The sequence below is a fragment of the Oryctolagus cuniculus genome, chromosome 8 (genome assembly GCF_964237555.1).
Source record: "Oryctolagus cuniculus chromosome 8, mOryCun1.1, whole genome shotgun sequence".
NCBI lineage: Eukaryota > Metazoa > Chordata > Mammalia > Lagomorpha > Leporidae > Oryctolagus > Oryctolagus cuniculus.
This window is the reverse complement of record NC_091439.1, coordinates 75,647,151-75,671,521: the sequence shown is the minus strand read 5'-3', so window position 1 is coordinate 75,671,521 and position 24,371 is coordinate 75,647,151. Positions and strand designations below refer to the sequence as shown.

The 24,371-nt window shown below is 37.0% G+C and overlaps 1 protein-coding gene across 2 annotated transcripts in view; it reads left to right on the top strand.

The window, feature by feature from the left end:
* Positions 1-24,371, top strand: part of MMRN1 (multimerin 1) — a 68,391-nt gene that overhangs the window by 8,624 nt on the left and 35,396 nt on the right. For both annotated transcript variants that reach the window (XM_017347406.3, XM_008267595.4), the window contains exons 2-3: positions 10,141-10,260; positions 13,734-13,840. In XM_017347406.3, the coding sequence (XP_017202895.2) occupies positions 10,141-10,260; positions 13,734-13,840 (227 nt within the window). The remainder of the gene's footprint in view (positions 1-10,140; positions 10,261-13,733; positions 13,841-24,371) is intronic.

Below are 24,371 nucleotides of genomic sequence, written 5' to 3'. Positions count from 1 at the left end.
TCTTGAAAATGCAGATCCTGGGAGGCAGTCATAGTGGCTCAAGTAATTGGGTTCCTGCTGCCCATGTGGAAGAACTGGATCGAATACCTGGCTTCCAGCTTGGCCTCAGCCCAATGCCAGCCATTGCAAGCATTTTGTAATGAGTCAGGAAATGCGGCACCCTTTCTGTGTGTGTGTGTGTGTGTGTCTCCCTGCCTCTCAAATACATAAATTTAAATTTTTAAAAAGAGGTGACAAGTTCAATGATTTATCATTTCTATTACAATGTTCTAATGTAAGTTCTACACATCTCTTATTAGGATACTTGTAAGTTCAAATTAAATACCTCATTGAAAATGTTTTAAAATTACAAAAAACATTTAGTGAATTCTGATATTATAAAACACTTTTTAAGGCTCATTTTGTGTGAATTATGAGTAGATTTGAAATGCACAAAATCCAAACAGTTAAATTCATGTGTTATTTGCAAAGTTATTATTAGGCTGAATGGCATTGAAAGGGTATTGTACTTATATGCTGTAACATTCTAAAGAGAAACACGCCCTTACATTAAAAAGTACCTTTTTATATACTTGGAAAATAAATTCATGCATTATATTACTGCCATCAGAACAAAAATACCATGTAAAGTATATTCTCTGTCTCAATTTTTTCCAATCTATAATTTCCTTTGTTTCATTACTTTGCTATTTTACTCATTAAGTTACTACTAAGTATATAAATATATATATATATTGTGTTTTAGGCTTGAATTTAATAAGTGCTCGTGTAGTTGAGGTCAGTAAGTAGGAAACCTTTAGATTTTCACACCCTCAGTCTTTCTGAATGTCAGACTGTAGTGTTATGAATTCGTTATTCAGGGGAACTGCTAAAGGTGTCACTTTACAATTGGATTGAGCCTAGAATTAAGCATCCTCACAGCATCCATTAGTCTGCCCTGTGGTCTGCACCCTGGGAAAGCCTGACACCTACTGGACCAGAAGCAGTTTACAATGTCCCTGAACATGCTCAAGTCACAGTTTAGGGAAAAAAACTTCAAAATAGAATTAACTAAAATAAAACAAACGCTTGACAAGTATTAAAGATTAAACTAATTATAAAGTATACATTGTTACTTATGAAATATACATGAAAATTTGACATATTTAATTCAATTGCCTTTTTTTAAAAAAGTATTATCTTCAATTTTAGATGTTGGAAAACAGACTGATTCTAAAAGCAAAGGCTATGTATATCCTGGGAGAGGACACATGTAGGTCATTACACTGGCGATATTGTATATAGACAATGATTTGTGAACCTGAGACACAGTACAGTCATCCATCATTGAAAACTCAATTACGTTCACCACAATTTGCTCATTCCAGAAAGCAAATCAATGAGCCTGACAGAAGGCATTAATTGCAAAAGTTGATATATCAAAAGGGGTTTATTCTTTTTTATTTTTTGAGCCAGCAGTTATCTTATTTTATAAAAGGTATTCATGCTTAAAGCCCAAATTTAAAGTATCCGAAATTTCCCGTGATCTGAGTTTGCCCAATTATCTTTCAAAACTTGTTTTAAATATTAATTTACATGAGTGTTTTATAAAACTAATACTTTTATCCAAGTTTGACTAACATATAGAACTTATTAAGAGTAAAAAAGTAAATTTCATAAAACAGTAAAACATAGCTAAGTAAAATTACACTAAAATGAAATACAGCATAAATATTAATTATTATTTTTTGTTTGAAAATAAAGCAATTATTTTTCTATGTTAGTAAGTATTAAAATGAACTTGTGTTTGGGGTGTTAGCCAAAAAGAAACATAAAAATTCTAACACTTTATTTAAGTGTGACTTTACATATCAAAACCCCTTTATTACTATTATTTTAAATTATTGTATTAAATGTTCTTGCTTCTCACTTCTATTATTTCTTCTTTCAAATTGTGTATATTTCCCTTAAATGACTATCATTTATAACTGGTGAATCACGTGTACATTCAAGTCTCTTAAATTAGTAATTTGTAAAGTGACTTCTCTTTTTCTTTTAACTGAAAAACAATTCTAGTAAAATAGATTGTTATAGCTATTTATTTTATGTTTATATTCATGACTTCTTAAAATTTAGAGGTGCTTTAACTTCATTCTCCCAAGAGTTGAGCTTCATTCTCTGAACTGAATGTAAATTATAATAATAGTGTTGTGCATTGATTTTCTGGAAGTTATTCTTGACTTCAAACTTACAAGCAATTATGGCTATGATAAATTTATCAGGTCATTAAAGACCCAAAAAAGAAGCCATGTCTATTGACATGGGAGGAAAAACCTGGGACTCTACTTGAGTCAATAGTTCCTTGGTTAAAGAAATCCCACTTAACTCTGATTTCTAGAATTACCATGAGCAGTGGCGGTGGCAGCAGGTGTTTCCCAGGCATTAATTCATCTTGGCTCACAGCGATCCTGTAAGTCAGGTAATAGTGTTACCCTGACTTCCCTGATGAGGAAGTCACAAGTACCCAACAAGCTCTGTCTGATACCTCGTAGACTCCAGATCCAAATGAACACAGCCAGGCTCCACCATCCAACCTTGTTACAGCCTCTATTCAGACAAAAACTTCCTATATTATTTCCTTCTGCTTGTGAAAGTTTGTCCACCCCTCCCCTCCTGCTTAATTTCCTAAGAGAAACAAAGGAATGAACTCCGGACACACTCTTCCTTCGCCCCCATGGGTGGAGGAAAACACAAGCACACACTCAGGACAGCCCTTCAGTTCCCCTCCTTCCCTTCCCTCCTTCTCCCTTCCTGCTCTCTCGCTTCTATCTTTTCATTCATTCCTCTTCTTATTTCTTCCACTTTTTCTTTGAGTCCTCTTGATTTAGGCATACCTACACAAAAGTATTATTTACGGATTTCCCTAAAAGTTTACTTCTCAATATATGTATGCATGTATTTTTATTGGGGTAAAATATACATAATAAAAATCGCACCATTTTAACCATACTTAAGTGCGGAGTTCTGTGGCATTGAGTACATACATTCACATTGTTATGCAGCCATCACCGTCATCTGTGTCCGGAACTTTTCCCAAAATGGAACCCTATACCCACTCCATGACAACTCCCCATCCCTCCTTTCCCACAGCCCCTAGAAGCCACCACGCTATTTTCTGCCTCTAAACATTTAACTACACCCTGTACATCAGGTAGGTGGAAGTATAGAATATTTGTCTTTCTCCGACCAGTTTATTTCAGGTGGTATAATACAGTCCAGATTCATCTGTGTTGTCAGAATTTCCTTCCTTTTAAAGACTGAATGATATTCCATCGTGTGTGTATTACATTTCATTTTTCTTCTCATTTGTCAATGGACATTTGAGTTGTTCCTACCTTTTGGCTACTGTGATGCATGATATTTTAATAATGCTCTCAAATTAAAATAGTGCACGTAGGGTATACACTTACCCTGACTGGTGCTGTTGTCTAAAACCTGTGCTGTTTTTAGCAACTTAGAAGACACATTCCTCAGGGAATTAATAGCTGAACTGTTGAACCAAATGGGGCTATCTTTGGATACTTTTCTCTCCAAGTATTGATGCCAAGGAAAAAACTGATTTTATATTAAGATATAATCTTGCCTGTAAATATTTATTTGCCTAGTAAAATAAACAGCTTTTTACTAATACAGGAAAGAGAGAGAATGATGATGATGAGCTTGTTGGCTTGCAAAAGTAGTGAACATTTGTCATTAAAATACGTGAATGCCTTTTACGTATTTAGGATGTGTTTATCCTACTTACCATCATTGGATTTGGTGGGGATATGACTGCTATGGATTTGAGGGCTTTCTTGGGCAATAATGTATAACATCTCATTTGGTAATTGTGCTGTTACTAATAGTATTGACCCCACTTAGCTCTTAGCTCTGTTAAGATTTTGTAGAGGTGTGTTCCCATGCAGCAGCAATCCTAGAATTAAGACCATAGTGTTCTCCATGAGATAAATGAGTGACGGTACAAATGCATGATTTTCTTATTAATGATTAATTAACACTTTTCTCTAAATTAACTCTCACCAGAGACTGAGTCCTTTCCCTAAGGTGTTTGTAGATTAATTAATACATATATATATGTTGTTGTCTTCATAATTTGTAGTCTTCTTTATGCGCAAGGTAAAGAAAGGATAATTTATGATCTTACACTTTCACAAGTCAGGAAGCCATGGATAGGTCATATGTGAGGCATGTGTTATTATGTGAGACAACAGATAACTCTAGTTCATCAGGACAGTGCTAATTTTCAGCATCTGTCTTGTTTTGTCTCCTTTTTTCTTTTTCTCCTTTGAATTCTGAATTCATCTCACTAAAAGGGAAACAAGACCAAACTCCTTCAGTCCTTAAATTCTTCTCCAAACACAAAACCTTCTCCAAGTCTTCCATCTGCTTGGCTTATGGTGGGAATTTTGCTGGTTCACCTTGACTTAAGGAAAAATCCTGAATACTTGATATTCCATGCTTTTGTGTCAATTCAAGCACAAGTTATCAATATGAAAATTTAAATATTAAGCCTCTTAGAAACTGGATGGCGAGTGCTTTATTGCTCTGTTTGAAGGATTAGTGTAATTGAATTAAGTTAACTCTTAGATTGTCGCTTAAGGAATTTCTTAAGGAAAATGTTTCATGTGGTCATTATTGAAAAGCCTCCTTGTTGCTTCCGTCTGTTCTCACTTAGTTCAGAGTAAGAATGAATATGATGGGGCCATGGCTTGTCAGTTAACGCAAGTTTTTCTTAATTTAGTCTTTTTGCTAGCTCCAGAGAGATTAGATTTCTAAAACATCAAAATAAAGATACAGTACACTGATTATTTACAACACCTTCTCTCAGTTCCTCACCTACAAGCCTTCGAGCTTTGTAAGTCCTAATAGAGACTTTTTTCCTGCTTCTGTTTTATATGTTCAACAAGCTAGGCCTTTGCTCATGACCAAAGATGTCTGCTTTGCCCTAGAACAAACCTTTTGCCTATTAACTTGGAAAAGCCAAAGAATCAATACCAGCTTTTTGCAGTGCATGTCACTGCACAGAAGCAACAGAGTCATTATCCTTAAAGAGAATCCCAAATGCAGTCTGCTGGTTGGAGGGTTATGACCCTATGGAAAGCTAAACACTTCAAAGTAACTGCTCTCCATCTAACATAATCAGCCTGGAAAGATACAAAGGATTTCTAGGTTTAAGCAAAACGCTTGTCTTGGATCATCACGTTTGCCTTTAAACTGCCTGTCACCATTTTGTCATGCTTCATTTTCTCTTTTTAAACCTACATTTTCAGATAATTTGGTTTTAAAATCATATTTACATTTTTAGCATAGCTTAATAAGCTTATTTCATCAGTAGCATAAACCTAATTAGGAGTCACACCAGGGGCTCTTTTGCTGTGGATAGTTCTTCCAATTTACGCTGGATCAAAGATTGGTGGACCATGAGCGATCTGTGGGTTTGTTTCTTTGCCTCCTCAACTATTTCAGTCATGAGATTGTTTCACTATTTAGGATTTTAAAAGCTCTCTGCATGTGAACTGCCATTCATCTCAAGGAGGATAAAAGTACTTTTTTTAACTTTTATTTAATGAATATAAATTTCCAAAGTACAGCTTATGGATTACAATGGCTTTTCCCCCCCATAACTTCCATCCCACCTACAACCCTCCCCTCTCTTGCTCTCTCTCCCCTTCCATTCACATCAAGATTCATTTTCAATTCTCTTTATATACAGAAGATCAATTTAGTATATATTAAGTAAAGATTTCATCAGTTTGCACCCACACAGAAACACAAAGTGAAATATATTGTTTGAGTACTCGTTATAGCATTAAATCTCAATACACAGCACATTAAGGACAGAGATCCTACATGAGGAGTAAGTGCACAGTGACTCCTGTTGTTGACTTAACAAATTGTCACTCTTGTTTATGGCGTCAGTAATCACCTTAGGCTCTTGTCATGAGTTGCCAAGGCTCTGGAAGCCTTTTGAGTTAGCTGACTCTGATCATATTTAGACAAGGTCATAGTAAAGAGGATTTTTATGTAAAAACAATTCCATGGTTGAGAAAGAACCTATAAGATCAGTGACATTCACAAAAGCTAAAAAAAATTTGAATACCTTGGAATAAATTTAACCAAGGATGTGAAAGAGCTCTACAATGAAAACTACAAAGCATTAAGGAAAAAAACAGAAGACACAAAAAAGGAAAAATCTGCCTTAAGGGCTGATTCTGAGGCCAGAGTGCTATTTAGGACATCTGCCCTTCTATGAGTCTGCTGTGTATCCTGCTTCCCATGTTGGATCGTTCTCTCCCTTTTCTATTCTGTCAGCTAGTATTAGCAGACACTAGTCTTGTTTGTGTGATCCCTTTGACTCTTAGACCTATCAGTGTGATCAATTGTGAACTGAAATTGATCACTTGGACTAGTGAGATGGCATTGGTACATGCAACCTTGATGGGATTGTATTGGAATCCCCTGACATGTTTCTAACTCCACCATTTGGGGCAAATCCGATTGAGATTGAGCATGTCCCAAATTGTACATCTCCTCCCTCTCTTATTCCCACTCTTATATTTAACAGGGATCATCTTTCAGTTAAATTTAAACACCTAAGAATAATTGTGTGTTAATTACAGTGTTCAACCAATAGTACTAGAACAAAAAAAAATACTAAAAGAGATAAAGTATTACATTGTACATCAACAGTCAGCACAAGACCTGATCAAGTCACTGTTTCTCACAGTGTCCATTTCACTTCAACAGGTTTCCCCTTTGGTGCTCAGTTAGTTGTCACCGATCAGGGAGAACATATGATATTTGTCCCTTTGGGACTGGCTTAATTCACTCAGCATAATGTTTTCCAGATTCCTACATCTTATTGCAAATGACCGGATTTCATTGTTTTTGACTGCTGTATAGTATTCTATAGAGTACATGTCCCATAATTTCTTTATCCAGTCTACTGTTGATGGGCATTTGGGTTGGTTCCAGGTCTTAGCTATTGTGAATTGAGCTGCAATAAACATTAATGCACAGACAGCTTGTTTGTTTGCCAATTTAATTTCCTTTGGGTAAATTCCAAGGAGCAGTATGGCTGGGTTGTATGGTAGGGTTATATTCAGGCCTTAAGGCAGTCAGATCTGGCTGAAGAGCCCATGAGAGTATTTTAGGCATGGAAATCCAAGACACTCTGGCAAAAAAAAAAAAAAAAAAAAAAAAAAAAAAAAAAAAAAACAAAACACACCAACTAAATGAAAGATCTCTGTGAGTGAGATCCCAGTGGAAAGAACAAGGCCATCTCTGAAGGGAGGAGAGAACTTCCACTTTGACTATGACCCTGTCTGAGTAAGATCGAAATCGGTGAACTCAAAAGGCTTCCATAGCCTGGGCAACTCATGACTAGAGCTTAGGGAGATTACTGACACCATAAACAAGAGTGTCAAATTGTTAAGTCAACAACAGGAGTCACTGTGTTCTGTCCTTAATGTGTTGTCCAATGTGAAGTAATGCTATAACTAGTACTGAATGTCCTTAATGTGTTGTCCAATGTGAAGTAATGCTATAACTAGTACTGAAACAGTGTTTTACACTTTGTGTTTCTGTGTGGGTACAAACTGTTGAAATCTTTACTTAATATATACTAAATCGATCTTCTGTATATAAAGATAATTGAAAATGAATCTTGATGTGAATGGAATGGGAGAAGGAGTGGGAGATGGGAGGGGGTGAGTGGGAGGGAAGTTATGGGGGGAGCCATTGTAATCCATAAACTGTACTTTGGAAATTTATATTTGGTAAATAAAAGTTTAAAAAAAAGGAAAAATCTTCCATTTTTGTGGATTGGAAGAATTAATATCATCAAAGTGTCCATACTATCCAAAACAATTTTAAAGTCATGGGATCCCAATCAAATTACCAAGGACATCCTTCTCAGATCTAGACAAAAATATGCTAAAATCTATATGGAAACACAAGAGACCTTGAGTAGCTAAAGCAATCTTAAATGATAAAAACAAAACTGGAGACATAACGATAGCACAAATCAAGACATATACAGGTCAGTAATAATAAAACAGCTTGGTACTGGCACAAAAATAGACATGTAGACCAATGGAACTGAATAGAAACCCTAGAAATTAATCCATGCATCTACAACTAACAATTTTTGACAAATGAGCTGAAATGAATCCCTGAAGCAAGGTGGTTAACTGTTTTAAAGCCACTGTTTGTGATTATGTCTTGTGTGTCATCTGTGTTTTGTTTCTGTTTTTCTGTTTACTGGTGTTTTATTCCATGTTGAGGTCCTATTTCCATGCTCTTCTCACATCTAGTTTTGTCTGCTTACCTTTCATGCTGGACACTGTGGTTGCTGTGTTATTAGAATGTATTTGCTTGTCTGCAAGCACAACATGGCATTCAAGGGTCTCTCTATATTAGATTTGACAGTGACATCTCTGCCCAGCCTCTCCTTTCATTAATCTCCCTGTTCATCTTGCCCATCTCAGCAGCCCACAACTCAGATCTATGCTTCTTTAACCAAGGGTTCTTTTATTTGGACCCATTTCTCTGTGATGACAGTTTGAAGAATTATTCCCAGGCAGAGAGTAGACCAAATGTAGTGCTAACCTCTTGTGTTACCTGTCCCTCAAGAATCATACTGCTGCATGGTTTGCTCTCCAGTATCTGAAAATTGTGGCTTTGCATATCTTGTCCAGATTTATAATTTTTACCAGAGGAGATTTTTTTTAAATTTGTCTGGAAGGTAGAGAGAGAAACAGAGACAGAGTCATCAACTGGTTCCTTCAAATGCCCACAACCACTGGCGCCGCGGCTCACTAGGCTAATCCTCCACCTTGCGGTGCCGGCACACCGGGTTCTAGTCCCGGTCGGGGCGCCGGATTCTGTCCCGGTTGCCCCTCTTCCAGGCCAACTCTCTGCTGTGGCCAGGGAAGTGCAGTGGAGGATGGCCCAAGTCCTTGGGCCCTGCACCCCATGGGAGACCGTGGCGGCCATTGGAGGGTGTACCAACGGCAAAGGAAGACCTTTCTCTCTGTCTCTCTCTCTCTCACTGTCCACTCTGCCTGTCAAAAAAAAAAAAAAAAAAAAAAAGCCCACAACCAAGGCTGGGCCAGAACAAAGGTAGAAGCCTGGAACTCCATCCAGGTCTCCCAAGTGGGTGGCAGGGACTCACATACTTGAGTCAGCATCTGCTGCCTCCAATAGCATACATTAGCAGGAAGCTGGAACGGCAAGCACAAGACAGGGCTTTAACCCAGACCCTCCAATATAGGACATGGGCATCCCAAGTGACGTCTTAAGTGCTGTGCCAAATTGCCAACCCTACCGAGGGAGATAAATCTGATATTCTATTATAACCAGAGAAAAACTGAAATTCATGTGAAGCTTAAAATTTGTATATATTAAATACTGTACTCTTTGGTTGGATTTTTTATTATTCTTTTTGTTATTCTTGTGGGTTTATTGCTATTATAAATTGTATCTTTTTTGAGTTAATTAGTACATAGAAATGTAACTGATCTTAACCTTATGGCATAATTAATGTAAATTAAATTTTAAGTTAGTTATAAACATTTTATATTGAGCTTAATACCATTGTTGAACTTTCCAATTAGTTATAAACATTTTCATCTAGAATATTTTATGCTTTATTTATAATCACATCATCTGCTAATAAGTTGCTTTTTCTTCATTTTTTAACATTTAGATATTTATTTACAACATATTATTCAACTTATTTACTTCTGTCTTGTTACTCAAGGTAATGGACCTAGACCTATGTACCTGATCTCAATATTAATATTCAAACTTCTTACAAGATCAACCTTGGATTTTGACCCCTGTTATGGCTAAACACTGCAGATTCAGATTTTAGATCTGATTTTTTTTCTTTCTTAATTTTGGTCTGTAGTTTTTTTAAATAACTTTTTTGGAGCATAGCAAAAAGTGGTAATGTATTTTTTTTCTCATACCTAGATGTGTCAAACCTAGAGGCCAATCCTTTAAGTTACCTGACCTACAATACTGGCAGAAGTAAATATTCTTCTATGGAAATAATTTTGGTGATTTCTTTGCTAACAACAGTGATCTTTTCCTTAGGAACTGGTGTGCCTATGTGCATACTAGGCTGTCCCCGACAGTGGTCCTGGACCCCCTGACCACTTATGTTCCAGGTAGCAGAAGTCCCTGTGGCTGGACCAGTGGATCCTGTGCTCAGAGGTATGTAATCTTTCTTAACGATAGCCACTACAGTGACTTACGGCCAGGGATAAGTTAGCCATTCCAGGTACAGATTTATGTGTGGTAGCATGGGGAAAGGGTCATCACATAACATTAATTATATGAATTCAGGGAGTTAAAATGCAGAGACAAGATGTCACTCACTTGTCTCATATGGTTGTTTGCAGAAACCTAGGAGATCATGCATGCCTATGCTTAGCCTGCCAGGTGCATTGTGAATGTTCAAGGAAGGTTACCACTAATACTTGTTTCTCTTTTTACTATCACTCTTATTTTTATTTAACTGATCAACAATCCTGTCCTTTAATTCCTTATGAAATTCATACATAATTTTGAAGATTTATTGATCATTTCTTTTCATACTAGATCAAAGGAAATCCATCCATAATTTAGCTCATACTCTACAGTTTGCTAATCCACTGATTGCAAGTATGCCTAGTAAAAGAGCAAAGTGGGACCTTTCTTATTGTGTCTATTTTGATGACTCTTGTTATTTGGTGTTCATTTAAAAAAAAAAAAAACAAATCTATATCATTGTCCCAAAATGTAAGGCTGAGTGATTGATAAGTTCTCGGAATCTATCAGTCACAGTAGCTCAGCAAAAGGTGTTTCTGAAAAGCCTGCAATAAAAACTAACGTTGTTGTTCAGGCCATGATGGCTAATGTTATGCAAATTGTCATGTAAATAACTCAGGCAATGAAACTGACACATGGGCAATCTGGAAGAGTGCACAGTAAGGATACATAAAACTGAGGTGTTCCCTGGTCCCTTGAAGGTGAAGGTTCATGGTCCAGAGAGCTTAGCATATCTCAGGGACTTGAGAGAGCTGAGCTCCAATTGTGCTTTTGGCATTTACTCACTTTGTGACAATTTTCCTGTCAACATGAGACACAAAGAGTGCATTGTTAAATTTTAGTAATGAAAATACTACCACAGTAACATCTATCATATGGCCCTTCTAGGTTCAAGGTGAACTCCCCCACTCCCTTTTTTATTCACTGCTCTTAAACAAACCACATGTATTTATTGCTATTCTCATAGCCTATATTTGTATGCCTTTAAATGGATTTGTTTGTTCATTCCCTATTTCAATCCTAGTGGAATGTTTGCTACTTTTCCTTTGATTATGCCTGAGCTGCAAACAACAGGTATTTATTTGCCAAAGCAGAAACACTGACATCAACAATAATTGAAGGAGGAACCCTGACCCCAACAATAAACTAACTTCTTGAGCTCACCCTACAAACTAAAGTCCCTTCCTGGTCGCCTTCATTTTTAACTTTACCTATTGGACTGGACATGATATCATACTGGACAGTTATTTACTGAATAGAACTTACTGAAATAAATGTAGATAGATGACTAGTGTGCTTATGGAAGTGGGAACAATCTGGTAGCTCATTGTGTAACTGAGGAATAACCTTGAACATATTGAGTACCTATAATGTTTTAGCAGAAACTAAAGCCCAACCTCCTGGAGCCCTGTCTGCTTACAATGCCTTCCGGCTGTGTGGTCAGGGAATTCCCATGTGGATGACTGGAGACTTCCTAGTTGACTGTGATAAACTCTGGAATAACAATAGTGTGCCAGCGTGGGCATACAACAGGAATAAAAATCTCAGCTCTACCACTTTTATTTATTTAGAAAATGTTTTTAAGATTTATTTTATTTATTTGAAGGGCAGAGTATACTGAGAGAGAAAGAGAAAGAGACACAGAGAGAGAGATCTTCCATGTGCTGGTTTACTCCCCAAATGGCTGCCGTGGCCAGGGCTGAGAAAGACAAGGCCAAAGCCAGGAGCCAGAAGCTTCTTCTGGGTCTCCCACGTGGGTGTAGGGACCCAAGTACTTGGTCATCTTCAGCTGCTTCCTAAGAGCATTAACAGGGAGCTGGATTGGAAGTGAGGCAGCCAGGACTTGAACCAGCACCTACATGGGATGCTGACACTGTAGGTGAAGGTTAAAAACGCTACAGCACAGAGCTGGTCCCCGTTTTAAAATTTCTATTTAACAGTAAATATGAATTATATGGACTACAGTACAGCATTTCAATTTATGAATAAAATTATGAATAATAATAAAATTTTATGAAGAAAATTACTCTGATCTGATCAGAGTAATCCTCATGTCCCCTTCTCTGATATTACTTTGTGACTGGAGCCTTGGAGCTCCTTTCTTCTCATCAACATAAAGCAGGTTATTGTGGGCTGTGATAACCATAGTTACCTGACACTGAGCCATGCGCACTGGGAACTTATTCCTTCTTGCCTTCTCTGTTTCGGTCCCTGTTATCCAAACTCTATGTACTCCTCTACCACTTTTAGATCTGGGATGTTAAGCAAATTATTTCACTTATCTGTTTTTTTATTTTATTTAAGGTATACAAATTTCATACATTTCATGTTACAGATTAATGAACATAGTGATTCTTCCCACCTATCCTCCTTCCCACCCACGCTCCCACCCTCTTCCACCCCTCTCTCCTATTCCCACTCTTAATTTTTACAAAGATCTATTTTCAGTTTACTTTATACTGTAAGATTAACTGCCTCTCTGTTCTTAATCTACTTATTCATTAAATCAAATTAATAATACACCCATTATAGACCAATATGAAAATTAAGCCAAATTGTACGTAGCCATGTCACAGACCTGTTTGATGAATATCAGCTAAATCAGTCATATATAAGAATAATATGCTTAAATTTTGCTTATGACTTACTGTTACATACATAGATTGAGCCTATAATTTGTACCGTTACTAATTATACTGAATGGGAAATGTTACAATTTCTTCATTTCTTTTCCATGGTTTCATCCAAGAAACATTTTCTCACTAAAGATTCTGTCCCTCTATCTCATCCCCCCACCTCCTGGAAATAGTGTGTAAAAGAAATAGTATATAGGATAATTTTAACATTTAGGAGATTTAGATATAGCCTGAAAATGACTGTGGTTATAATAATTTAGATTAGGTAACATTAATATCCAGCTTGTTCAAGTTGGTTAATATAGATCTGCAGGAAATGCAGATAATTTTAGCTATAATTATAAAGAAAATAATAGAAATAAAACAAATTATTCCCCACATATAAACTTTAGAAATTGGAATTTAAGTGATTTTTCCCATTGGTTTAGCTAAAAGCATTTCAGTTAAAGCTGTATCTTTAGAAAATGAATTGAATAGGTATCAATTTTTAAAATACCAAACAGTATAACCACAACATTCTTTGTAGTATATTCAAAGAAATCTAAGTTTGGCAATAATATTGATGAAAAATTTATTTTAATAAGAATTTATTTTAATAAGAATTATTTTAATAACAGCTAACATTTACTAAATGCCTATAATATCTCAGGCATTGTTCCATATACTCTCCATCTATTACTCCAACTGAAAAACTAATATGAGACAAATAATTGATCTTCTCACAATTTTTCTCCTCTCTAGATCTCAGAAGGTATCAAATCCTGTCTATAGGATGCAACACAAGATTGTTACTTCCTTGGATTGGAGGTGCTGTCCCGGATACAGTGGGCTAAAATGTCAGCTGAAAGGTATCCTCAGAGAAGAGCTTTGTAATAATAATTAGAAGTATACAAATTCTGTAGAATATGTGGCTGCTTGCAGAAAAGAACAAAATGGATGCAACTGGAGACCATTATGCTTAGTGAAACATGCCAAAAGACAAGCATGACATTTTCTTTGATTTGTGATTTCTTTTTTTTTAATTTTTTTTTATTTGACAGGTAGAGTTATAGACAGAGAGAGAGACAGAGAGAAAGGTCTTCCTTCCGTTGGTTCACCCCCCAAATGGCCGATACGGCCGGAGCTACACTAATCCAAAGCCAGGAGCCAGGTGCCTCCTCCTGGTCTCCCATGTGGGTGCAGGCCCCAAGCACTTGGGCCATCCTCCACTGCCCTCCCGGGCCACAGCAGAAAGCTGGACTGGAAGAGGAACATCCAGGACTAGAACCCGGAGCCCATATGGGATGCCAGAACTGCAAGGTGGAGGGTTAACCAAGTGAGCCACGGCGCCGGCCCCTGATTTGTGATTTCTAGTATGTAGAGTACAAAAAGAAATTAATGTGTACAAATGAAGTTGACATCTTGGGGTCTGATTAACGTTTATAGCCCTTGTCTGTATTCCTGTGAACAGTGTTCTTTCTGCTTTTTACTTGAACTCCTTATTTAGTGGAGCATTAAGCCTGTGACTATAAAGTAAATTAAAATATGTCATCACCAAATTTTTAAAAAGAGGTAGGAAGAAGGAGGGAGGGAAGTATCATATTCTTAGAACTGTATCTATGAACTCCATGAAATCTGTTTTCTTTAAGTAAACAAACAGAATTACTTTTTTTTTTTTTCCTTTTGGAAGCAAAATAAATTAGCATGTAGGCTAGTTACTAAAGTTACCTTTACACAGCATCTTAACTCAGTGGCTATTATACCACCTTAAAATTTCATAAGCTATCTTTTAACATTCATTCCCATGTTTTTAGCATATTGTGATGGGTAAGTGCTAATCTGACTAAATATTTTACTTATTCTTAACTAAATGCTGCAGAGGTACGTATTATTGTCAAGAATACTAATGTTTACTTTTACTAAATTTTTATTAGAAGTGTCCCTATATAAAAACATGAGTGCCTTCTAGTTTTGTTCCAGTTCAGTTACTCAAAATAATGTGCATATGAGCGAAATTCATTGTTAAAGAATATACCATGTATATACCAGTATGCCATGAATAATTTTCCTTTTTACTTTATCCTAATGGAGCCATTTTTTCCCAACTGAGATTTTAAGGATTTTCCGTTGGCAGGGCTGATCAAACACATGGTAACCCGCTGTGGCTTAACATCCATGTGACTATTATTTTGCTTTTGGCTTTAAACAGGTTTCCTTTGAAAAATAAGATATGGCATCAGCATACATATTTTAAATGAATGAATATTACAAGAAAGGCCATTAGTAGTGGTGGGGAATTCAATCAACAGTGTAAGACACTGTGATTAAAAATTAATATAAGTGTGGAGAGGCCATTATGATTCACATTAAGAAAAAAAAATCATAATACAAAAGCTCTAGGAATCTTGCAGCTTAGTTAGGGATATTATATGTGATTTTGCTAGCCCATAAAATGAGAAACTGTAGGTAAATTTCACTTTAATGCTATTTGTTCTGGGCTGGCCTGAATTTGACATGTTATAAAAATTCAATGCATTCTCAGACTGTGGTGTGAATATGTACTGAATTCATAATAGATAAAATATACTCTTAAATAAAATATAATATATATTGAAAATATTTGGAAATGAGGTAACTAAGTACATTCTAAAAAGATCCAAATATCAAAGGACTTCTGGTTTCCACAAATATACTCAGAATGGTAACAATGTACTTGTTTCTTGCCTGTATTTTCTAAATGTCTAAAAGCATAGACACTATTTAGAATTTCATTTTTAAGTTCTATATTTCTGTTACATGAAGAAGGTTTCATTTTTTTTTTTTAATATTTGGGTGTAGCCGCCTTTTGCAGTGCCGGCATCTAACATGGGCAATGGTTCAATTCCTAGCTGCTCCACTTCTGATCCAGCTCTCTGCTATGGCCTGGGAAAGCACTAGAAGATGGCCCAAGTCCTTGGGCTCCTACATCCATGTGGGAAACCTGTAGAAGCTCTTAGTTCCTGGCTTCAGAAAGGCTCAGCTCTGGCCACTGCAGCCAATTGGGGAGTGAACCAGCACATGGAAGACATCTCTTTCTCTGTCTCTACCTCTGCCTCTCTGTAAAATAAATATTATATTTATAATAAATATATAAATATATAATAAATATATAAATAAATATATGTATAAAAATAAATCTAAAGATTTATTTATTTATGTGAAAGGCAGAGTTATGCAGGGGAGGGGGAGCCAGAGAGAGAGAAATCTTTCATCTGGTGGTTCACTCCCCAATTGGCCACAACAGCCAGGGCTTGGCCAGAACTAAGTCAGGAGCCAGGAACCAGGAGCTGCCTCCGGGTCTCCCATGTGGGTGCAGAAGCTCAAGCAGGGAGCTGGACCAGAAGTGGAGCAGCCAGGCCTAGAACCAGCACCCATATGGGATGCCAGCACTGCAGGAGGCAGCTTAACTCCCTGCGCTACAGCACTTGCCTCAAGAAGGGTATCTTGAGAATATTAAGTCCATGATTATTTCTAAAAGATTAAAATGTTTATTTTTACAGTGTCGTTCTAGAACTTTATAGCTTTTTATTTCTTTTCCTTTTGTTTGAATGGCAGAGATAAAGAGAGGGAGAGAGAAAAAAAGAAAAAGTGAGAGACAGAGAGAGAGGTCTTCTATTTACTGGTTCATTCTTTAAATGCCTGCAACAGCCAGGCCAAACCCAGAAACCAAAAACACAATCCAGTTCTCCCAAAAGAAGTAAGCCATCACTGGCTGCCTCCAGGGCATGCATTTGCAGGAAGCTCTCTTAGAAGCAGAGCCAGACCTTAAACCAAGCATTACGAAAGGGAATGTGGGCGTCCCTAGTCACCTGCTGCACCAGAAGCCCCACCACCACCGCTTCTGTCACTTTAGAAAGTTGTCACACACCCTAGTACACATCCAAGGCAGCGTGAAGATAATATGGCAGAGAACAAAGTCTTGGGGTCAAAAGATGCTGTGGGCCATACCTGACGAGAACTGCTGTTGCTATATATTCCCTCCTTTCTTATCTATGAATTTATTCTTTTTAAAATGTTTTATTTTATTTATTTGAAAGGCAGAGTGACAGAGAAATAAAGATAGATTGATAGAGATCTTCCATCTACAGGTTCACTGCCCAAATGCCCAAGCTGAACCCAAGAGCCAGGAACTCCATCCGTGTCTCCCACATGGTGGCAGGAACTCTAGTACTGATGCCACCTGCTGGATGAGAGCAGAGAAGCTGAGACTGGATCTCATGTGGGATTCAAGCACCCTAATTGGCAGCCTAATTGGCTTTACCACAATGCCCCTCCCCTGAATTTATTTTTAATCACTATGGTGCACTAATACAGAAAATTTTTAAAAAAACATAGGAAGCCATTTGGAAATACACATACAAGAAACAAAAGGAAGTTGATAATTTTTAATATCATTTTGATAGACATCTCCTTTCTCCAAAGTATTAAATGTATGAAATATTTACATTGAATTTAAGTGGTTTAGCTTTGATTGTTAAGTGACATTTTGTGCTCTAACTGGGAGCAGGAGTTACTTTAATGCAAATCTTTGTCTTCCTTCCCAGTGACAAAAATGTCTCCAAATAGTTCTGATCAAGACCTCTGTCACAAAAGCTATGATTGGAACTGTTCATAATCGAGGTATCTGTTGATTAAGCTGTTGTCAAAAGGTCTCTTGTCTGTTGAAATCTAAAGTGGAAGTAACAGTGTGATAGCAGCTGTGTACACTGCATCATGTTGTCATACAATCCACTGTAATTCAGCTTTGATCCTGCATGAACCTCCTGTTGCTCCCTACAGTACTCTGACCATCTTGTTCTGTGCTTGTATTGCAGTTCATGAAAACTGCTGAATTTTTTATTAGTGCTGTAGACACACTGGTAGAATCAAGAATTATTGTGTCCATTTGTCCCTGAATCATTCTTTGTTGTCTCTATCTCGGGGGCTTTTTAGCACATTTTCTCATTCTGATACCTACCCAATTATCTGCGGAGTAGCCCTCATCTTTCATTTTTTTTTTTATCACACTTTATATATGTGCCAAGTCTTACAGAAAATTGTGTATCCTGTAAGAATAAACAGTGTTTGACAGCCTTGTGCTCTTTGTCTCATATAACAAGCGGCCCCCAAATGGGATAAGAATAATCAGCTTGATCCATCTACTCTTTAATCCTCTTCTGAACATTCAAGGTTTGGAACGACCCAGGTATCAGTGTCTGTGCCCCCAGAAACACCAGATTGCTTTATTCCTAGAAAATTTGTAAAGTACCAAATACACCTTGATGATCTCTGCTTCCCCACCTTCCTCCTCTCCCACCACAAAAAATGAATTACGTAATTGAAAAATAACAACTTCCTTTTCATTTAGATTTCAGTAGGGGGATCTTTAGAAATACAAGGAACAACAATAGATCAAGAGTAAAACAGAGCTTCTAGCAACTGTACTCTCTTTTACTTTTTCCCCTCCACATGTCTACCCCTCTCTCCTGTTCTTCATCCCTCTCTTCCTTTAGATCCATCCTTAAACCGTTCTGAAGTGATATCATGACCCAAAATCCATGGGGGCAGTTTTCCTTGATGTGTTAATCCACAACATGTTCATATGTTGCATCCCTTTAGCTGCAACTCAGATAATCAAAATACAGTATTAGCAATTATGTTCTAGATTATTTTATTGAAAGTCTTAGTCACTGGGCCAATACTGTGGCATAGCGGGTAAAACCACCGCCTGCGTGCCGGCATCCCATATGGGTGCTGGTTCGAGTCCCGGCTGCTCCACTTCCGATCCAGATCTCTGCTATGGCCTGGGGAAGCAGTAGAAGATGGCCCAAGTCCCTGGGTTCCTGCACCAATGTGGGAGACCCTCAGGACGCTCCTGGGTCCTGGCTTCAGATCAGCATAGCTCTGGTCATTGTGGCCAATTGGGGAGTGAACCAGCAGATGGAGGACCTCTCTCTCTCTCTCTCTCTCTCTCTCTGCCTCTCTTTCTCTCTCTTTGTAACACTGACTTTCAAATAAATAAATAAATCTTCAAAAAAAAAAAAAAAGACAAAGAAAGAAAGCGCAGGCATTTGATTTGTTCTCATGGATAAGACATAGCTTAGGATGCCCAAATCCCATATTGGAGCGCCTGGGTTCATGTCCCAGCTCTGCGTGCATTTCAATCGTTTTACCAGTGTGAACCCTGGGAGTCTGAGAGTGAGGGCTCTAGCACTGTGCCACCTGGACTGGATTCCTGGCTCCTGGCTTCAGATTTGCCTAGCTCTGATCATTTTAGGCATTTGACATTCTGTCTCTCTATCTGTGTCTCTCTAGCTTTCAAATAAATGTAAAACTTTTTAAAAAGATTTATTTTATTTATTTGAAAGTCAGAGTTACACAGAGAGGAGACGGGGAGAAAGAGAGAGAGAAAGGTCTTCCATCTATTGGTTCACTCCCCAGATGGACGCAATGGCCGGAGCTGTGCTGATTCAAAGCCAGGAGCCAGGAGCTTCTTCTGGGTCTCCCACGTGGGCTCAGGGGTCCAAGGACTTGGGCCATCTTCTACTGCTATCCCAGGCCATAGCAGAGAGCTGCTTTGGAAGAGGAGCAGCCGGGACAAGAACCAGCGCCCATATGGGATGCCAGCGCTTCAGGCCAGGAATTTAACCCACTGCCCCACAGCAACGGCCCAATTATGTAAAATTTTTAAAAATATACATCATATCACCAAAAGGGAACAAATTTTTTTAAAAGTCTAAGTAAACAGACTTTTACTAGAAAAAGGAACAGTGAGTCTAATAGCAAAATCATAGTTTTGATTCTTTTACACCTGTTATACCTTTTTTGAGGTCATAGAGTTTTGTCTTCAGGAAAAGGTCTAATTTTGTGAAACAGTTTTCAAGACATTTTTTGACAACAGTTAAACCTATTTCATAAAATCTGCAATAACACACCTTTCCAGTAGGTGTCTCTAAAATATTCTGAAGTAGAACAGGGAAATTGTGGCTTGATTTACTGACACAAAGGACAGGAATTTAAGTTCAAATAGAGTTAGATTAGAGAGGATTAAAAAAATTTCTTTTCAGATCTTTAAAAAAAATCCAGTCTGCTTGAATCAAATCCTCTATACAGGAAAAATGTATTTTATAAACTGTATTACTGAAAACATGTGAGCACGCACAGGTTGTGAAATAAACTGGCCCTTAAATATGCTGTGAATATGTGAAAGATATTTGGCTTTAAAATGCTACACAATATTTCCATAAATTGTATAAGAACTATTAGAACTAACATTTTAAACACAGGGCATCTCCAGTGAGATGATTTTACAATACATTCAAAAAATTACAGTATTTAAAAGAGAGAGAAAATCTATATCTTTTTGTATTTGTGTGGTGCTTACTACTTTTCTCCTTGAGAAATTACATTATGTACTATAAGTACCTTGCATAATAAAATTATGACACATTTATGTTAAAGAACATTGTATACCTTTAATCTTTGTTGCATCAAGCTGCCTACTTCGATTTACCTTGTAAATTACAGTAAATTTTTGTGTAAATATGGAACATTCACCAGCCCAGCATTCGGAGTTCCCTACAGGACCAGCTGGAAATCCATCTTGTCAAGCCACACAGGAAGGTTTGCTGGTGCTGAGGGGGAGAGTTCAGGCATCCTCATTACGAAGATGCCATTAATGACTTCCTCCATATGGCTCAAAGGCCTGGAAGGAAGGAAAAATTTCAAATGAAACCTGTCTAATTAAAAAAAGGAATAAAAAGCACCTAATAAGGAGGCTGTAGCTCTTGCTCTTGACATATGCTGACCTTGGCTCTCTAAGTCTTTCATTCATCAAGGCCAGAGTTTCCATTGCAGGAGGGGAAAAAGGGCAATTGTCTTGGCAGAAAAAATAAAGAATCCAATTTTTAAAATATATTTCATTTTGTAAAAATCTGATGTGCACAAAGATCTTTCAAATGAGTTGACTTAAATAAATGTTCTTCTGTTCCTGTACCTATCACTTAGAAAGGATCAAGAAAAAGAGACTTAGAAACCTGCACTGTGTGGAACAAAGCAGAGGTCTGTGCTTAAGTGAAAGAGAAGATGGATTGCTTGGAAAACCTAGAATCTGTGGCAGTCCTTGTGGTAGAGAATACATTCTGGGAAACGGAAAGATTGCTAAGTGAAAAAAATAAAAGAACATCGATCAACAAGGCTCTTTATCATAGCAGAGTAACTGACTCCACGGTGAGAGATCCTATCAGCTCCTCGCTGCCACTGGCTAAATCCCAGGCCATAAATTCAGATGAATGCAAGTATTGACCTCCAGTTGACAAACAGAGCTGGGGAAAGATAACATAAAGTATTGAATTTGTAAAACGGGCATTTCAGGTTTTTAACAGCCTTGGCAGGGACCCAAACCAATGAATTCTGGAGAAAAAAAGTTTCATGGTTGGCGTGACAACAGATCTCCAGGATATTTGGGTGGTGCTTAGTAGCTGGTTCTTTTATTTCAGAGTACAGTTTTCTCACCTAGTTCCTCCAAAACAATTAATTTAAAAAGAACCGTCACTAAGAGCACTTGGGAAGGGTTACATGCACATGTACGCAAGAGCAATTACACCGTTCTTTGTCATTCAACACTTTGAAGTATTTTTCCAATTATATTTTCTTTCAGATCAATCCTTTTAAAACTTCACAAAAATATGGACAAAGTTTAATTTTTCCATTTAATATGTATTTCCATATAATTAGGAGTGAACCATCAAAGACTGGAGTGTGCAAGAAAACAGGAGACTTCCCTTTGATATTTCTATGTATTCTTCTTAGTCCTTTCAATGCCTTTCATTTTTTTCTTACAGCTTTCTTTATGGATTCTCTACTCCCCTCCTTCTTATTGATTTTAAAGCTTTTTTTCCTAATTGCTGTTTCAAGTCTACTGATTTTCTCTGGACTGTCTCTTTCTATTCCCTTGTCTATAATGTAATAACATTTTTCTAGATCACATGAATGATATTATCTGAAATTCTTTTGACCTCAAGGTCAATAGAGAGTTAGACTCTGATGCTCCTTATTTGGCCCCTCTCTATTCCCAATACCTCATCACTCACCTGGGCAGCATGGGAGAAATATGACTTGATAAAGGTCCCACTCCAAGATCAAATAGGATCCAAGAAGACAGAAGATGCATGTGTGTGTGCATGCTCATGACTGGGGTTGGGGAGGGAGAGGCAGAGAGAGAGAGACTGAAATTTCTTGCTTTGCTAGCTCTTGAAGGATACGAAATAAAACATAATTCCATTTAAGTACATGCTATGCAATAAGAGTCTTGAATTCATTATAATATAAGAATGCAATTTAAAATAAAGCTTTATTGTCTATAATAAAGCTTTAGCAAAGCAGTTTGAAGCCCTGCAACTAAACCCAATGTAAAATGCTTCTGTGTTTAAATTTGTGTCATTGCACTTCAGAATCACCAGAACCCAAATAAATCTACCTGTTGATTATAAGGATAGAGTGGGAAGGTGAAGAGGAAGTGGTTATATTCAAACATTTAACAACTAACCCAATAAAAGCAATTATCATATTAATCAATATATAAATAAAATATTAAGAATGCATCAGTTTTTACTTTCTTAAATCAATATATATTACTTATAATAAAATAGTATAAAACTATCTGAGAAGGAAAATAAGTCATAACACAAATCACTCATTTTCTAATAGTCTCTAAATAATTGATTGATATCTATGAGTTATTGATGTATTCTTTCTTTTGATGTGGATGACACCAGCAAAGTGATGTCTCCTGAGTCAGAGGTGATGTAATATAAACCGCCTCAGTCCCCCCTAAGGACTGCCCCATCTGATTTAGAATCATTGGATGATTTGAAATCAAAGTAAATTGATAACTTCTAATAACATCAATTATATTGTCATCCAGCTGAATTAGCTATTAGATTCCACTGAGGTAAAAGTGATCATATTTAAAACTGTTCCCACCCTCTAATATTGTGTGCATTTTAAAATATTTAGGAACTTTATGATTAACTAAATAATGAAAATTCTTGTAGGAACTCCAAGTTTTGTAAGCACAGTTTGTTCAAATTCTGGGCAATATAAATAAATCAAAGGCCAGTTATTACATTTTTGAGCACTGTCAAATGTCATTTTCATTTAATCTATCGTAAAGTGTTTTCTCATGTAATTAATTTTTAATTTTTGTTTCAAACAGTATACATACATATAAATACTTCAAATAATATGTATTTTGTTCAAATAAAATATGTATGCTTCAAATACAGATATATTCATAGCTCATTTGAAATTTTCACATCAACGTTGATTTTCATCAATTTTTAAATCATCTACGGTTTAACAAGAGGGGCACTTTTTTCCTTGTAAAGCTAAAAAGGGACTGACATCACTGTTAGAAGTTTTATTTCTGAAAACCAGTTCTCTTTTTTAAAAACCTGTTTTCCAGAGTTTAATTTCACAAAGTACGCATTTGTTTATTTGAGAGAGAGAGAGAGAGAGAAATCTCCAACCCACTAGTTCAGTCTCCAAATGCCTGCAGCAGCCAGGGCCCAGCCAGACTGAAGTCAGGAACCCAGAACTCAATCCAGGTATTCACCATCTGCTGCCTCCAAGGGTACACATTAGCCGGAAACCAGAATAAAGGAGCAAAGTCAGGATTTGAACCCCGGACTCTAACATAAGATGCAGATGTTCCAAGTGGTATCTTAACTGCTTGGCCAAATACACACCCCTATATGTCACAATTTATACAATAGTTTATACCTTTATCTTAATATAATGTACAAAGTACCATTACAGCTGTAGCATCATAGGCTAACACTGAAGTCCAAATGAATTTCAATTCATAGCGTGTTTTCTTTTTCTCTTTCTCTCGCTCCCTCTCTTTTCTATATTTATTTTCTCTGTCACTTGATATTACTCAGTAAATTTGAAATCCACCTAGAAAAAATTAATTACTTGATAACACATTTATCATTGTTTTAATCAGAGATATTTGAATATGGTAACCTTATAGTACAAAATTTTTTTGATATCTAGGATTTTTGTGTAAAATCTTGTCTGGCTCTCGTAATTGACTTTCTCATTATTTTTCTACTGGCTCCACCTTTTTTTCTTTTTTAAAGATTTACTTATCTATTTGAAAGAGTTACAGAGAAAGAGGGAGAGATGAGAGAGATCTTCCACCTACTGGTTCATTCCCCCAGATGGCTGCAAGGGCCAGGACAGGGCCAGGCTGAAGTCAGGAGTCAGGAGCTTCTTTCTGGTCTCCCATGTGGGCAGTAGGGGCCCAAGCACTTGGGCCATTTTCTGATGCCTTTCACAGGCCATCAGCAGGACACTGTGTCAGAAGTGAAGCAACTG